At 45.0% G+C, this 16,874-nt stretch overlaps 1 protein-coding gene across 3 annotated transcripts in view; it reads right to left on the bottom strand.

Moving 5' to 3' along the window:
• The window catches only part of FAM193A (family with sequence similarity 193 member A), a 91,451-nt gene that overhangs the window by 31,238 nt on the left and 43,339 nt on the right, over positions 1–16,874 (bottom strand). Inside the window, exons 6-11 of one of the 3 annotated variants that reach the window (XM_066573040.1) lie at positions 14,126–14,348; positions 13,880–14,004; positions 13,325–13,472; positions 8,053–8,130; positions 6,614–6,726; positions 2,642–2,884 (exon numbers count right to left, since the gene is read on the bottom strand). In XM_066573040.1, coding sequence (XP_066429137.1) covers positions 2,642–2,884; positions 6,614–6,726; positions 8,053–8,130; positions 13,325–13,472; positions 13,880–14,004; positions 14,126–14,348 — 930 coding nt within the window. The remainder of the gene's footprint in view (positions 1–2,641; positions 2,885–6,613; positions 6,727–8,052; positions 8,131–13,324; positions 13,473–13,879; positions 14,005–14,125; positions 14,349–16,874) is intronic. The other 2 variants (XM_066573042.1, XM_066573041.1) reach the window with 2 other exon arrangements.

The following is a 16,874-nucleotide window of genomic DNA, read 5'->3' as shown; positions in this document are numbered from 1 at the left end:
TTTGGTGGCAGCCCAATAAACTTCAATGAAAAGGGGGTCAGAATTTAAAAGGTAGAATTTCATCAGAAATTGGACTAGTGCAGGGCCGACAACAGCGTTAAAACGGTTTTCCCCATGTAAGTGTTTTACTTGTATCTTTTTGTTCAGATGTTCAAAGTGGCCCTGACCTTCGAATCATCTTGTATTGTAGGACGGCTACTCAGATGAACGACTGTTTTGTAAAAGAAGAAATGGGAGCAGAACTTACAGAGTGGCTCTCTGTTCTGGGACAGGGAAGGATCTCGAGTGGGGAACCCCACTCTGACACACATATACCCTATTAGGACATATGAACAGTGGCTGTCCTGTTGGCACAACCCCTTTAAAAGATCTATGATATTAAAAAGGTTCCCCCCCCCCAAACAAAATGTTTAAACTACTCCCCGCGGCCGAGTGCATCTTCATATTCCATTATGGATATGACAATGATCTCAGGGCTACCGCTCTGTGTACACACAAGATCACGACAATAGCACGCTTTTAATCCACAGATGTATTCCCGCCACAACTGTTGAGATCAACGATAGCAGTAATCGCCTTAGTTTAACCCCTTTACGCAGGAAGACGTTCGTCAGAAGGAAGGTACTCCGTTATGTTTTGATGGCAGTTGAGGGGTTTGCCACAAGAAATGCCCCCAGGTTTGCCTATTCTGCACGAGACTGTCAGTATAACACCGCCATATAGTAATGCTGGTTAGTAATACAAAAGTAATGTTAGTAATGGTAAGTAATGCAAAGCATTATACAAAGGATTAGAGAACGTGAGCCCCTACGGGGACAGAACCGGGCATATCAAGTGATTTAGGTCTGCTGCGTTATATGCATGGTTATATACAAGGTGATTACATTCTCCGGAATGAAGCGAACCCCCCCCAAAAAAAAGGGTCACCAAAAATACATTTTTTTAGTAAAATTATATTTTCAGGGGGGAAAAAATGAATTGCCATGAGAGAATACATATTTGTTATCACTGAAACAGAACGATCCATAAAATAAATATGTCCAGGCCTGGAAAAACAAAGATCTAGTCACCAGCTTCTCCGACTGCCTGATGTACACTGTGCATTGGGGCTCACTCACATGGATGTATCCTAACCACTTATTACGCATGCGTATATCCTGTGTGTAACACATGGTAAATGGAGGCAATGAACGTTAATGTACTTTCATTCTTCCATGCACACCGGTGTGTAGGCACTGCGTGTCAATACGCAGAGAAATAAATCGCAGCATGCTCTATTTCTCTGCAGCATACTTTGTATGAGCTATGTATGATACGCTGTCCATATGCATGTATTGCGTACCGGCAGCAATTCAATATGCATCACCGCTTTGAACAGAGCAGGGGATTTAAAAAAGAAAAAAAAACAAACACAAAATTACTGTGCATGTCGGTGACAGTAAGGCCTCGTGTCCACAGAACAACTAACATTTAAAATCTGCAGCGTTTTTCCCGCACGCGGATCCGCGCCCCATAGGGATGCATTGGACACCCGCAGGTAAATACCTGCGGATGTCATTTTTCCCTTCAGGCGCAGAGCCGCGGCGTGCGGGAAAAAAATCCGGCCATTTTAGTGCGGGGCTCCCGCAGGCTTCTATTGAAGCCTATGGAAGCCGTCTAGATCCGCAGAACACCCGTACCAGAATTAAAACTCACCTGACCTGGACGCTGCAGGTCTCCCTTCCTTCCCGGCTGGATCTTCTTTCTTTGGCCTGGCGGATGTGGCCGGCGCATGCGCACGGCACGCTGCCGGCGTGCCGAGCACATCCGCCGGGCCAAAGAAAGAGGATCCGGCCGGGAAGGAAGGAAGAACCGCAGCGTCCGGAGAAGTGAGTTTATTCTTATTTTTTGGCCTCATGTCCACAAGAAAGGAGGGACCAGCTACGGATTCTCCATGAAGAATCCGTGGCGGGCCTGATTTTCCCCGTGGACATGAGGCCTAATTAGAGGGCATGCGCAGTGCCATACTCAGTATCTGCTGGCAGAGCATAAGGGCTGCAGAGTGTACAATGGTACATACGCATACGCTCAAGTAAACGAGCCCTTAGTATCTATTAGTATAAAATCCTACAACCACTTTGATTACCCAGTGCGGTCCACATAAGCAGCCCTGACCAATCACAGCAGAATGTAGTGTTTTAGACTACGGACTGTGTGCATCAGGTAGTCAGAGACGTGGTTCAGCCATCCTCGTTTCTCTGTAACATCGCTTTAAGGGGGGGGGGGGGGGGATAAATAAATAATGGATCGTAATAAAATATAATTTAATCATATGGACTCCAAGACAGCAAAACACGACTCAACCCACAGGATTTAAAAAAAAAAAAAAAAAAAAAAAAAAACACAACAAACCTACGTCGATGGAAAAAGTAATTATGGCTCTTGGAAAGCATTTTAAATGACGTGAAAAAAATTGCTTAGTCATTAAGGCCTCTCACTGAGGGGTTAATGCCAATTAGGGAACTCTTTGCTGTGCTGAGAACTCAGATCAATTCAAGCCATAAAAATGTGGATGTAATTTACAAATAAGCAGAATCCACAGCTGATAAATGGCAGATAAGCATCAGTACACAACATTTAGAAGACTTTCAGAAGGACTCACAATGTAGGTGCAGAGCCGTTGTCTGCAAGGATCAGCCTGGGATGCTGCTGGATAGTGATGGGAGAACTGGGACCAGAACCGGAACTGGCGGAGGACATGCTGGGCGGGTGGATCTCGGAGAGATAATCTGGAGAAGCGTCTACTTGTAAGGGTAACGGGTTTAGGTGGATATCGTCTGTAATAGGCGTATCCATGATACCACACGTGAGGATGTGAGACAGGCTGCAGTCGTCGCAGGTGCATCTGGGAGCAGAACACAAACCCAACAGAGTACAGTCAGAGGAATTAAATCAGCCTTTTGGAGAAAGCGATAATCAAAACAGCGACACTACACGCTCCATAATTAGAAGCGGCAATAACGTGCATGCATACAAATTACCAGCAGGCAATGCCTTCTACAAGACGTCATACGCAGCATATTCACAACACTTCCTCCTGCGCTTTGCCAGCTTTCGAAGGATTTGTAGGCCAAGAACAACTGTAGCGAGTCAGAAGTGGAACATCCTAAGTGAGACCTTCTAGAGCTCCCACTGCACAAAAGCCAGATTAGCCTCCGATTACTGCTACACCAGATCACAATCAAAGTACCCTGGTCATGATCTATCTGTAGCAGTGTTAAACTAAAGCATAAGTAAGGCCTCAAGACAGTGGAGAGGATCAGAGAAGTTGGCACCACTGGCAGACTTTGGCTCACCCTCTTCATTGTGCCACAGTATGCCACTCTATGGCCGGGCTCATGCGGCGGATTTCAATTGCGAAACCAGTGATTGGCTTCCTTGGCAAACACAGACATTGAAGAGCAAGTAAGTTCGCTTTTTCCCCTACACTCTCAAAATGCGCATTCCGCAAGCAAAGGGGGGGGGGGGGAAATCACAGCATGTTCTATTTTGCGCAATCAGGTCTGCCCATGTGAGCCTCAATGTATTCTTTAACAGTGGGTCCACTGTACATTTTGGTAAGGGCACCCTGATGGGACTGGTGGCAATCTAAATGGTGGCACTCTGATGGCACCAATGTAGTGTTCTCAAAAGGAAAGGCAATATTAAAGAAAAAACAAATGCTGCCAGTAGTTTGTGGCCTGGGGAAGTCAACTTTTTTTCTTCTCTCCTGGGGATCTTCAGAGGCTTCCATATTATTCCAGTACATCTCCACGTCACCAATGAAACCAACTTGCGATCTGAGGTGTAGCGATACCTTAAAGAGGTTGTCCGGTTACCAGATAACATTCCCCTTTATAGTTCCAACTACGCTAAAACAAAGCAGTACTTACCAGTCCTCTGGCGGGGATATCCAGCGCTGCAGCGCCACCATCCACCCGATGTCCCCACATATCACCTGACTGCTTGGATCAACGCCCGTTCTACTGGCATCAGCGTCCACATCCTGGGTACCATGATGCCAGGAGTTCGGAAAGGTGATGCTGCAGCGATCAGGCGAGATCATCTTCCACAACACACACTAAGACGATGGCGGGGCTGCAGCGCTGGATCCCACCAGCAGAGGACGGGAAAGTATAGCCAATTGTTATTTTAGCACAGTTGGAGCTAAGGGGGAGGGGGGGGGGGGGGGTGATGTTAAATAACTAGACAACCCCATTAACAGAACAATAAAACTAGAAATGAATGCTAAAAAAAGTCTGTTGTCAAATCGCATTAATGTTTGAGACTGACGGTGATATCCATAAATCTGTACAACAAAACCTATCTGTTAGACAGATTCCATTAAAGTCTATAGGTGACTGATGCTACTGTAGGCATCCGCTCAACCTGTGTTACCCTAGGCTGCAATGATGGCTATTTAACGAATAGATCAAGAAAAGCTCATGACATATCCATTAAAACATATCCATGATGGATGCCACAAAGTGCTATCCATCAAACTTGGTATCCGTTTAAGGTCTCCCTCACACAGGCGTTTGCAGAAACGCAGCGGTTTTCAACGCACAGCTGAAAACGCAGCAAATGATGCTGAAAAGAAAAATCAATGCACACCTAGCCGACGCTGTCTGGTCCCTGCCGCTGTTCTCCAGAGCTCCAGGCACTTGTCTAGCTGACAGAGGATCTTTTGCTAGTGATTGAGATAGAAATCCCCCGGCTCTAGCAAAAGATTGCTCTGATTGGCTGAGCGTCGTGGAGTGTCAGCTGGCTCAGCCAATAACAACCAGCGCTGAATGAATGGCTGTGACTGGTGCATCCAGTGCTGGCTGTGATTGGTGGAGCCAACTGACATGCAGCGACGCTCAGCCAATCAGAGCAATCTCTTGCTGGAGGTTGGGTATTTCAATACCAGTCACTAGCAGAAGGACCCCTGTCGGCTAAACAAGTGCCCAGCAGCCTGCACGGAGCTCCGGAGACCAGGTAGAGAGCCCCAGACAGTGGCAGGTAGGTCTTTTTTTTTTGGCAGTGCATTTAGTGCTGCCAAAAACATAGTACCAAGTTGTGCCACGTTCTTAGCAGCGCTGAAGATCTGCTGCCCATTCATTTCAATAGGCGACGCACAGCTGAAAACTGCCAAAGATAGAACATGCATCGCTGTCAAAGTGCAGCCCCATTGAAGTGAATTGGAGCTTTGTACAGCGTTCAGCGCAGCGCTAAATGTCTGTGTGAGGGAGGCCTTACAGACTATCTTTATATTATTTCTAAGCAATGTGCCTGGGTGCAATAACCACAGTCTGCTGTGCTATTCCACCCAGGAAAAAATATCATCCCCAACAGATACCAACAAGACAAAGGCCAAAAGAACCTCCATCAAGTGAAAGGAGACGCATGCATCAGTCTGACTTCTGCACCAATAGCCTTCTCTACGCATACATTAAAAAGATCGCAACAGAGTGAAAGGAGCCCAAACAGGAGATAATCGTGTCCACACGTTTGTCAGTCTGCAGTATTTTCTGCATGTTCCTGAGACAGTCAGTCACATAGAAATCCTGCAGAGAACACAAGTTAATCTCCTGCTGACGGCCTCCTTAGGTGGCTGCTGACTGAGCCAAAGTACAGGAAAAAGACAGACCTTAAACAAGTTTCCATGGAGAATACTATTGATCAGCTGGAGCCCATCACTCCGGACACGACCAATCAGCTGATTGTGGACCTCGCTGACAGCGCAGCAAATGCACAGGGGGTCGTAGCGGAAGTCTCTGCTCTAGCCTCTGAAGTGGCCAGCGCCTGTAACTGCAGATACGGCTCCCATTGATTTGAGAGCTGCACTTGCAGTTATAAGCGCTGGCCACTTCCACTGCTTTCGCTCCTCATCACAATTAAGATGCCGCCATTTCAAATGAGCCGTTTCGTGAACACATGTGAGAAAGTGGCCTAAATTTTTAGTATGCTTTTCATGTTCTCAGGAGTCTCAGACAGTCCAATAATGCCACTAATGGAAGGGGAAGTTCTCCCACGCTGCCGTCACTCTTGACCATAGCCCTCTAAGGCTGGTTCCACATGGGGGCTGATTTGCAACGGAATGTCCACAGTGGGCATTATACTGCAGATCAGCCGCAGAAAACTTGCCTCCAAACCGGCTCTATTTGGTGCATATTTTGAAACAAGTTTTAACGCAAATTCCTGTTTGGAATTCACCCCCTCAAGAGGTGAATTGTGTAGCGGAAACAGCGCTAAAATTGACATGCTGCGGAATTGAATTCCGCACGGGTTCTGTGTGGGTTATTTCCACAGCTTGTGTAAATGCCGTGGAATTTCCGTGTGGAGGGTCTGCACGGAAAAGCAGCGGCAAGTCTACCCCATGCGAACCCAGCCTAAAAGGGTTAAATGAGTGGGACAAAAAGCTCTGCTGTCAATAAGACAATCACACACCAGCTCCAGGTCAGTACGGGACACCTAGCGCTGGGCTTGTACTACAGCACCAGAAAATAATGCAATGACGGTCATTAGAAGGGTTACGCTATTAAGGATCCACTTAGCCTAAAATGTACCATAATAATCCACACAAGTGCTGATGAAGCACAGAGCCACTCACCTCCTCCTGTAGTTACAGTTCGGACAGTCAGACATGCACATCCGCGTTGACAACATGTGTCTCATTTTGTCTGCAAAGTTGTTTTCTCCAGTTAACGCTTTCTTATTGTTCAACTGAGGAAAAGAAATACGTAAAAAAAGTTAGACCAAACCCAAAACTATGAGCAATAGAAGAGTCCTAGGCTAGAGCTCCACAGTAGTCACCCGGCCGCACAAGAAGAGTCACCCGACAACTGAAAGAATTCTATCAGGACGAATTCTTGCAATTGCGCTCCGTAACTTTTCCCCTTTGAATGGTGACAGCGTTGCGATATTATTGCAACTCCCAGGTGGCACAGAGTCACTGCAGAGCCTTAGCCTTAAGAGATCGGGAACAGAGGAAGTTACATTAGGAGACTTTAAAGCATAGAAACAGTCATGGGCAAGCACAGAGGTGGTATATACTGATTGGTTTACGGACAAGACAAGGACGCAGGCGATAACAACGTAGTTAAAATAGACAAAAGAAAAGTACATACCAAGCACATACAAATTAATGGCAGGCCTGCTAGAGAGAAGTATATACAAGTCTATCAAGTTCCTGACCCAAATATCTCCCATGCATTTATACGCGCAAGCACAAATAGGACCAGTGTCCAGCAGTAATGTAGCAGAGCTGGAGCCACGTCACTAATACATCTAGTAATTTGCATCTCACCATTTAAGTGGTTGTGTACTGAGGTCTGAGGGTGGGGGGGAGGGAAAGGGGAATTGTTCCAGTTGTAAACTACTGATGACCTATCCTCTGCTGCCCAAGTTTCCCACCAATCCTGTGTTTTTTTTGTCTTTTACAGCCCCCTTTAGGGCATATGTAGCATGTTACCAACTGTCTGCTCATTTTACCATCAGTATCTGGTGGCCTCTTCTCATGCCTGTTACATTTTCATCAGTTCCATCCCCTAAATGCAGCTTAATCACATTCAAGTGAATGGAAGTGAGCTGCTATTCTAGGCACAGCCACTATGACATGTATAGCGCTGTGCCTAGTATGTAGTGAAGTGGCTGTGGCACTGATACAAGTGCTGCAGCCATTTCAAATGGCTGAACGGCAGCGGTCCGGCACAGCGGACCCCACTGATCCGATACGGATGACCTAGCCTCATTATAAGACATTAATACATTAGATTCCTTTTAATCTGGGCTGCCGTCAGCAGTGCTTAGACAAGTAAGCAGGTGGGACTTGCAATGAGATTTTACGTTTTACCTATCTAGACTTTATTTTGGCAGCACATGTCAAGTAAGCAGTACAGCGATACGGCCAAACCGCCGCAGCAAACCAAGCAGATAACGGAGCAGTGAAAAGAAATTGCCATAATAGATACTCAATTTTCTCCCCGAATAGGATTTTGCTTCATGAAAGTCAAGTCCCAAGCATAGTGAAAGCAATGGTTGCAGTCTTACTTGGTCTTCAATAAACATCCTTTGTTTATAGTATTCCCAATCTTCTTTTAGCATCCTGTGTTTGGACTGCAAAGCCATCTAAAATGAAGTTTAAACCAAAATAAACACGCTTTCCGTAAAACCTTGCAACCCTGAGCTCTGAGGAGGTAGAGATCGCCCAATAAAGGGGCAACTTTAGGCTTATGCACTAAGGAATTTGAGCAACAGGCCAGAACACACTTTGTTCCCATCTGCGTCAGTTTCGCTGGGAGCCTGCGTTCCAGAATTCGCAAAATTAGCCAGAAAAATAAAATAGCGCAGCAGGCAGAGCCATTTCCGGTGAAGTGACTGACACCATGACAAACTCAGCAGACCTTATTTTAGACAACATGGTTTCCCAGGTGAGGCCTGTAGTGGCCTGTAAGGAATCTGTCACCGCAGTCATTTCCACCGTTCTGCTCCTAGATCTTTTCTTAGAGCTCTGCGTTGTGTCTTACCTTTGTTATTCCTTCTAGAAACATTAAGAAACTGATAACTTGCATTACCAATCCCCATGTTGAAGCAGCATACAATCACACTGGATGATCAGCGTTGACGTAGTCTGGGTGAGCAAAGTTTATTCTAAAATTTCCAGGAGGAATAAGAGAGGCACAGCACATTGCAGAATTTAAGAAAAGATGCTCCAAAAAGGTCATCTCATGGGGAATACACATTAAAAGGGGTTGTCCAGTGGTAAAGTATTAATGGCCTATCCTTAGGATAGGTCATCAATGTGGGAGATCAGAGGGGGTCCGCCTCCCAACACCCCTGCAGAGCAGTTCCTCACTGAGCAGATTTCTGCAAGAAGCTGACAACTCCGTTCTCACTGCACTGATGGGAATAGGAACTTTGCCTGCAATACCAGTCCTGACCACTGCAGTGGGAACGAGGCCGTCTGCTTCCTGCAGAAATATTTTATTTGCATATGCACTGTGGGTCGTCCACACCCATTGACTTCTACTGAGCACGAAATCCGCACTGAAAATAGAGCATGCTGCGACTTGCTTATTTGCACCAAATGGTCCGCAAATCAAATCCACATGCTTAAATTCAGTTGCAGATGTCAATGCTTCCTCTAAGGGCACTTTGAATTGCGGATCTTTCATGCGGATGACCAGTGCAGATTCCACAAATCTGCCCGTGGACGTGAGGTCTGTGGCCATATGTAGTGAATCTGCTGAGGATTTTCTGCAGTGTGTTTTTTGTCGTGGATTTCGGGGGAGAAATGTTCCAGATTTGCCACAGATTTCACCTCCGCATTTCAAGGGGCGACATCTGTGGTGAAAAACTCACAGCACAAGATGACCTGCTGCAGATTTATTCTGCAGTGTGGATGGAATTTCTTAAAAACTCATCCACCTTGTTTATCTACTTTAAAACACTGGAGATCTTCAACGAACAATCCGGCTGCAGTGGAAACCCAGCGCATGTATGCTGCGTGTGCGCCATTTACAGCGGGAAAAGACCTTTAAGTTTTCTCTTAACCTCTTAATAGCAAAGCCTGTTTGACCTTAATTTCCAAATTTTTAATCGGCGCATTCCAGGAGCCACAACAAGCCATGAGGGCTTGTTTTTTGTGGGACAAGTTGCATTTTTTAATGGTATCACTGTATGTATCACTTTTTTACATTTTTTTAATGTGACTGGGGGAAACCAAACAAAAAAAAAATTCTGTCGTTTTTTGGGTTTAATTTTTACAGCGTACACTGCGGGTCAGCAGAATTTCGGCGATGCAAAGTTTATCAAGTTTCATGTTTAGCTATTTTGGTACCAAAAAAACCCCCCAAAAAATAAACACGCACTTAACCCTTTTCAATCCAATCTATATCTGGTTCTCCAAGGGGGCTTCCTCTTTTTCTGCCGTTATACAATGGCGCTATCTGCTGGCTAAAGCCAGTACTGCATGAGGTGACACACTGGATGGGCTCCGACAGCAGAGAGGCTGGAAATATACTGTAAGAGAACCCCGACTGATGTCTTCAACATCAGAGCTGTACAGACTTAAATCATAATGTCTTCAGAGGTCAGACAGTGGATTGGAAAGGGTTAAAAAAAAGAAAAACAATTTGTTTTGCCGTATTCCAAGAGCTGGAGCATTTTTATTTTTTGATCAATGGAGCTCTATGGGGGCTTTTTTTATTGCGGGATGAACTCTAGTTCTCCTTTTTGGGAACATAACATTTTGATTGCTTTTTTTTTTTTTACTTAGAGGCATAACTAACAACCTGTAATTTTGGTTTGTTTTTTTTTGCTTTTTTTTTACTGGCATTCGCCATGCACTAGAAACGATATGTTATATTAATTGTGCAGGCTGGTAAGATTATGTCAATACCACATTTATATAAGTTTTTTTTTTGTGCAAATTTTAAACACTTTAAGATAAAGAAGGAAGAAAAGAAAAAAAAGTGTATTTGTTTATTACTAGAGATGAGCGAGCCTACTCGGCCACGCCCCTTTTTCACCCGAGTGCCGCGATTTTCGCGTACTTCCGTACTCTGGCGAAAAGATTCGGGGGGCACCGTGGGTGAGTGGGGGGTTGCAGCAGGGAGTGGGGGGAGAGGGAGAGAGAGAGAGGGCTCCCCCGTTCCCCGCTGCTACCCCCCGCGTCGCCACGGCTCCCCCCGCCCCCCCCCGAATCATTTCACCCGAGTACTGAAGTACTCGAAAATCGCGGTGCTCGATCGAGTAAATACTCAAAATGAATAGATTCGCTCATCTCTATTTATTACTGCATTCAAAGACCCCTAACATTTTTCCTTTGACAGTAGCGCTGTGTGAGTTTTTTGTTTTGGTGGGATGAGTTATACTTTTTAAATTATAACATTTGTTGATCCATGCGACGCTTTGATAATTTTTTGTTCTGTTTTTTTGTAAGATGAGATATGTAGAATGTTCGCCATGTTTCTTGTATTTTTTTGCATGTTGTGCACCGTTTGGGTTAAATATTGTAATAACTTTTTCTCTAGGTCATCACGAACGCAGCAATATCACATGTGATTTATTTTTTTCCACAGTAAAAGGAGTCAAAGTGTGGTTTGGGCGCTTTTTTCACAATTTTTTTTATGCTTTAACTTTTTATTTTGTCCCAATAGGGGACTTCATCAGCAGCATTTCATTTTTTTAATTCTTCTAGTACACTACTATATAGTATAGTAGTGCATTAGAAAGCAGATGAGGTCAGAGGCAGAGCCTCATAGATTAGCATAGCTGGCAGACCCAGAGGCTATATTCAAGCCTCCAGGTTCAATATCACAGGTTTTCGATGGGTGACAAACAGACCCCTCCCTCTGACTCCTACATGCTGCAGTTGCATTTTATGCAGCATGTAAAGTGTTAAATAACGGGAATCTAAAGTCTTTTCGGTCCTCATAATTAGAGCAAATGCCCGGCTGTCATCTGACAGCCAAGCACCCACTCCCCGTAGCACGGGAGACTAGAGCAGGGCTTTTAATGCAGCCCCTTCTTAACGGCGCTGCAGAATAAAGTCCCTTAACAGCCGCCGTCAAAAGCTGTATGTGCGATCATAAAGGGGTTAAATTATGCATGGTTCATCCTCAGGACAGGTCATCAATAGTAGATCTGCAGGGGGTCCATCACCAGGGACCCCCAATCAGCTCTTTTCTGGCCTGATGCAATCATCCTCTGTTCACACTGCCGCAGCCCGACTTGGTGTTGCAGGCAATGGAAATGGATGGGAACATGGTTTGCAATATAAAGCCCGGCTGCTGCAGTTTCCTACAGAAATCAGCTTCGTGCATGAGTGTATCTGCCCAGAGAAGAGCCAATCGGTGAGGGTCCCTGGCAAAGGACCCTTGCATATCTACTATTGGTTACGCATCCTAAGTCATCAATCGTTAACTAAACACCACCTTTAAAAGTCATTCTATGACCAAGCAGCTCCAGTCCATCTATGGGCTTCGTCACCAGTTATGGTTTGGATAAATGCAGCTTTACACCAAGCACTTAAAGAAAACATGCCAGGTCCCTTATGGGTCCCAACCTGCAAACAAGATAGTATGAGGTGCTGATTTCAGCAATCTGTTGCCAATACCAGTCCATTCAGCAGTTATGAAAATCTCACTTTGCAGCACGCTGTAGAAAAGCATCTGACGCAGCTCAATATTCTTCATATATTTGCTCCTTCCCCTGCTCTTGATCCACAGGTCTCTCCATGTTACTGTGCAAACGGAGAAACCTCTCAAAATCGCCATCTGGAAGGAAGAGGAGGGCGGGAGGTGCCTGAATATATGAACATTGAGACATCAGATACCCATTTGCTGCACGCTGCAAAATTTGAAGAGTAAAGGCACTTTTATAAGGGACGATTGTCGGACGCTTAAACACCTCATCGCAGAGATCACTCCTATGTTTTCACACAAGAGTGATGATTGCTCATTGAATGGAGGTAGAGGGTGCCAGAGATCTCTTCCTGCTGCCTGCCTCCATTCAGAATAAATAGGCAGTCATTTATAGACGATTGCCTGTTTACACGGGCCGACATTTGCTTTGTTTTTAGGTGAGCTGTTACAGGTGAGAAAGTCTTGTTCCCTTGCCCCGTCTGATCCCATGTTTACATGGAAGTCACCCATAAATGCTCCAAGATTTTCAAAGCTCCCGAAAGGATCGATTTTAGTGACAGACCACGAAATCAGTGTGCCACTATGCTGTGCTCATTGCAGATAGGGACCCATGAAGCACCTAACAGGTTCCCCTCTAAGGGTATTGAAGGAGAAAGACCAAAACAAACTTTTTTTTCACTTCAATGGGTTTAAGCTGCAATACCAGACAACACCCAAGGAGAAGAGTGGCGTTGTTTCTAGAAAGACGCAGCCAAATCTTACTAGCGATATGAAAACCCTTTTTAAAAAGGCATATATACACCAGAACAAAGGTCCTGTGACATTCAACTCTGCCGTAAGTATATAAGAAGCTGCAGAAGAAAAAAAAAATCAAGGTGTTTAACTCTCTAACTGAGAAGTAGCATCAATGTTAAAGAGTGATCATTGAAAGTTGACCATGTGACTAACCCCTTCTACTGGACTTCTATGAAGTGCAAGCAAGTCCCTACAACTACTGCACCATCTGCAATGGCATTACATTCTAGTTGGGATATATTTGAGTATTCCCCCATTTGTATATACATGTAGAGAAAGCAGCAACTATGGAGGCCGATGAAAAGCACGATCTGAACATGCATGACACAAATCATGTAGGTGTACCATAAGCGATTAAAAAAGGACCAGCGCCTGTTTACCTGCTCATCTACATAGTTGTCAATTCTTTTTTGACACTCCAGCCACTCTTCAGCAATCTGCCCCATCTCCTGTTCCAGCTGAAGGTACCTTTGCAGTAAGGTACTATACATGTCCTCGCTGTACGAGTCGTGCGATGTTGTTCCGAGCCTGGGGCACAAAATAAGCATCCAAGTAGGTAAGAAACTGCTGCATTAATAAAATCTTTATTTTCATCACGATTTTGCAAGAACGTTGCTCAAGGATACTGTGAATGCAACCCGACAACCCTACGTAGAGCCTACACTTACAGTATAGGGAAAATGCACACGAGAATTGCAAATGAGCCATTAAGGATCAAGAGCTCCGACACATCTAAGGCATTGCATTTGCCGGAGTTTTCATGTGCCATATACAATTCCTCTATCGACTATAAACCATGGTGTGTGTAATAACTGGGCCTGAAAAGCCATTTTGATAGGCAATGCACTGCCGTATCATCAAGCAAGACCCAATGACAATAAGATCAGGAGAGGTAATCTCAGGAGTGACATTTTTGAGTGCTGAAGGCACATTACCTTAACTGTGACACCAATGCCGGCAAGCTGTTTTGGAGTAACGGTTCAGAGAATACTAAGTTTTCGAAGAGATGCTTATTATGTAGTTCCCACGTCACCTGGAATTTCTTCAAATGTTCGTTTTCCTACAGTTCAGAAAATATTAAAAAAAACAGGAAACCTGCAGATTAAACTCTCGAACGACATTGCTGCCGCCGAGAGCACGCAGTGTGGTGGGCATACAACATGGAGAGGTTTTGTTCCTACCAAAGTGATGAGGAAGGTGCCAATTGTGCATGCCGCCTGACAGAGGGCACTGTATTCTTCGAGGAGGAGGGAGATGAATTGGTGGGCTTGTGGTGGTTTGTTTGGGGTCACCTTAAAACCCAATGACAAGTGCTTGAGTAGGCGGACTTTCATCTCCAGGACGTACTCTCGTGCTTGCTGCTCTAAGCGTTGATACAACTGATAAGGGTCCCTTTCGCATAATCTGCAAGAACGAAAAGTCATAAACACGGGTTAATCGGCTTCGTAGGAAAACGGACCACAATATACAATGCTATGGAAAATTGGAATACACCATTGATATATACATAAAATAAACGGTTTCTGTTAACACTACGTAATGCATCTAGGTCATAAAACTGAGATTTTCTATCGAAGGGGTTTTACAACCAAAGACCTTGTCTGATTGCTCAGGCTCAAATTGTTGGGATCCACCCAATGATCTTGAGAATATTCCCTCAAACCCCCTTATCAACAGTGCATACGCGTGGCCATAGCTTCATTCATTGAGTGCATCAATCTCAGCCTATCCCTTAGAAGTGAATGGAGCCATGATTGAGTGTGCTCACTGCTACTCCATTCACAGGTGCAGTTCTCGTGAACGCTGGGAATTTTAGCTGTCGAACCCCTGTGAATAGGGGAGCGTTGTTAAAGAAAAAAAAAAGAAACAAAATTGACCAGCCATTTGGAAAGTCTATTAAAAATATGATAGGTAGAAATCTCACCAGCACCTGTCTGAAGAATCAAGTACTGAACCTTCAATGGGCTCATCTGTAGCACAAGGCACACGGAATGCGGAGTTTATTCCATTTTAGAACATTTTCTGCTACCAATTAAAGGGGTATTCCCATCTCAGTTTTTCCATAACAGAGATAGGAAAACCTAGCATTCTGTTCCGACCAACTGTTGGAAAGAGCTGAGCGCCATTTCCATAGCTCTTATAGAAGTAAATGGGAGCTAGAGAAACCGCAAAGCAGAGCGTACTTTATTACGCCATTTCCGTAGAGCTCATTCAATTCAACGATAGCTATGGAAACGGCGCTGGACTAAGCCCTTGGCTGTTTCCGTAGGCTCTGTCTGCTATCCATGGCAGTGGTTTCACATCTCTGTTATGGAAAGCCAAGCTGGGCATCCCGCTTTTAACTCTCAGACCACTTAATGGAGAAACGTTTAAAAAAAAAAAAAGAAAAAGGGGGGGGCAGACAGGATACAAAAGTGCAACAAATTATTTGAATATCTTTATTAAGTTAAATTACTGCATAAAGTACTGCCTTAATGTATCAGGAAGCCCTGAGTTTCAAGTGTTTTTTTTCCCCTCCATATCAATTATTTTCTAAGCATATTTATGTTTTAAGTGTAAAAAATAAAAAAATAAAAAAAACACATTGAGAGAAAATATGTAATAATGCTGGAGAAGTGGACACAGCAATATCATGGGTATAGCTACGGCCACTAGGAGGCAGACACTAAGCACAAAGCCTTTGTCTTTCCCCACCAGCCATACAACTTCTGCAGGTACTTAGCTAACTGGTTTGTACAGGAGGAGAACAAACACATGAAGGCAATACAGATAGTAATAAGACAGACCGCTCTAGATGAGAACCCGGCCAGAACGAGGAGCACCTTTGTAAGAAAACAAGATTTTTGTACTTGCCATAAAATCGGTTTCTCGCCTCGTTCATTGGGAGATACAGCTGAAGACCGTGTGTATAGCTACTGCCACTAGGAGGCAGACACTAAGCAGAAAAAGTGTTGGCTCCTCCTACCAGCTATACCCCTCCCGCAGGCACCAAGCTAACCAGTTTGTGTACAAGCAGTCGGAGCAGCCAAGTAGGATACGAAAACCGACGATCTAAACGACATGAAACTACTATTAAACAAACTCAGCATAGCACCATGTGCAACGGCAAACAGAACACTCCAACAAGGAGGAATATTGTGTGGAAGTACAAATAAGCGGGGCGGGTGCGGTGTCCCCAAATGAACCAGACGAGAAAGGGATTTGATGCAAGTAAAAAAAATAATTTTGTTTTCTCGTCCGTATCATTGGGGAACAGCTGGAGATCGTGAGTGGTTCCAAGGCAGTCCCTCGGGGGTGGGGAAAGTATAGAAGGACACGTGCGGTCAGTTTATAGCAGTCTGTAAAACTCTGCAACCGAGGGAGGCCTCCTCAGTGTGCACCCGGTAAAACTGAAATGCTGTGCAAGGAGGTTCATGTAGCGGCCTTACACACCCGTACAGCCGAAGCCACGTTGCGTATCGCCCATGAGGCACCCACTGCCCGAGTAGAATGTGCTGTAACGCGGTATAGAGACGCTTTGTCCTTGGTATGGAAGGCCTCTACCTCTGCTGAGCAGATTCAACGAGAAACTACAACTCTGCAAGCCGCAAGGCACGTCTTGGGCCATCAGGGATTACAAACAGTCAGAGTGTCTGAAAAAGGCCATCCAAGAGGAAGGTCCACAAAGTTTACTAGATCTAGTTTGTGAAGAGCGTGAACTGCGGTGTGGCAAAATGAAGGTGAATTGAAGGGAACCTTGACAGGATGGGAGCCATGGGAGAAGAGACAGGAGGGGGGGGGGGGGGGGGTAAAGACACCTGATGAGGCCTAGATAGTAAGAGTTCCCCTTGGTGCAGGAACATATCCCTGCGCTTTTCTATGCTAGCAGTGTCCCTCCTAGCTCGTGTGTCTTTGAGAGTAAGGGATTGTTCCAGTAAAAAAGGGGGACAA

The sequence above is a fragment of the Eleutherodactylus coqui genome, chromosome 7 (assembly GCF_035609145.1).
Source record: "Eleutherodactylus coqui strain aEleCoq1 chromosome 7, aEleCoq1.hap1, whole genome shotgun sequence".
NCBI lineage: Eukaryota > Metazoa > Chordata > Amphibia > Anura > Eleutherodactylidae > Eleutherodactylus > Eleutherodactylus coqui.
This window is presented reverse-complemented; position numbering and strand designations above follow the sequence as displayed.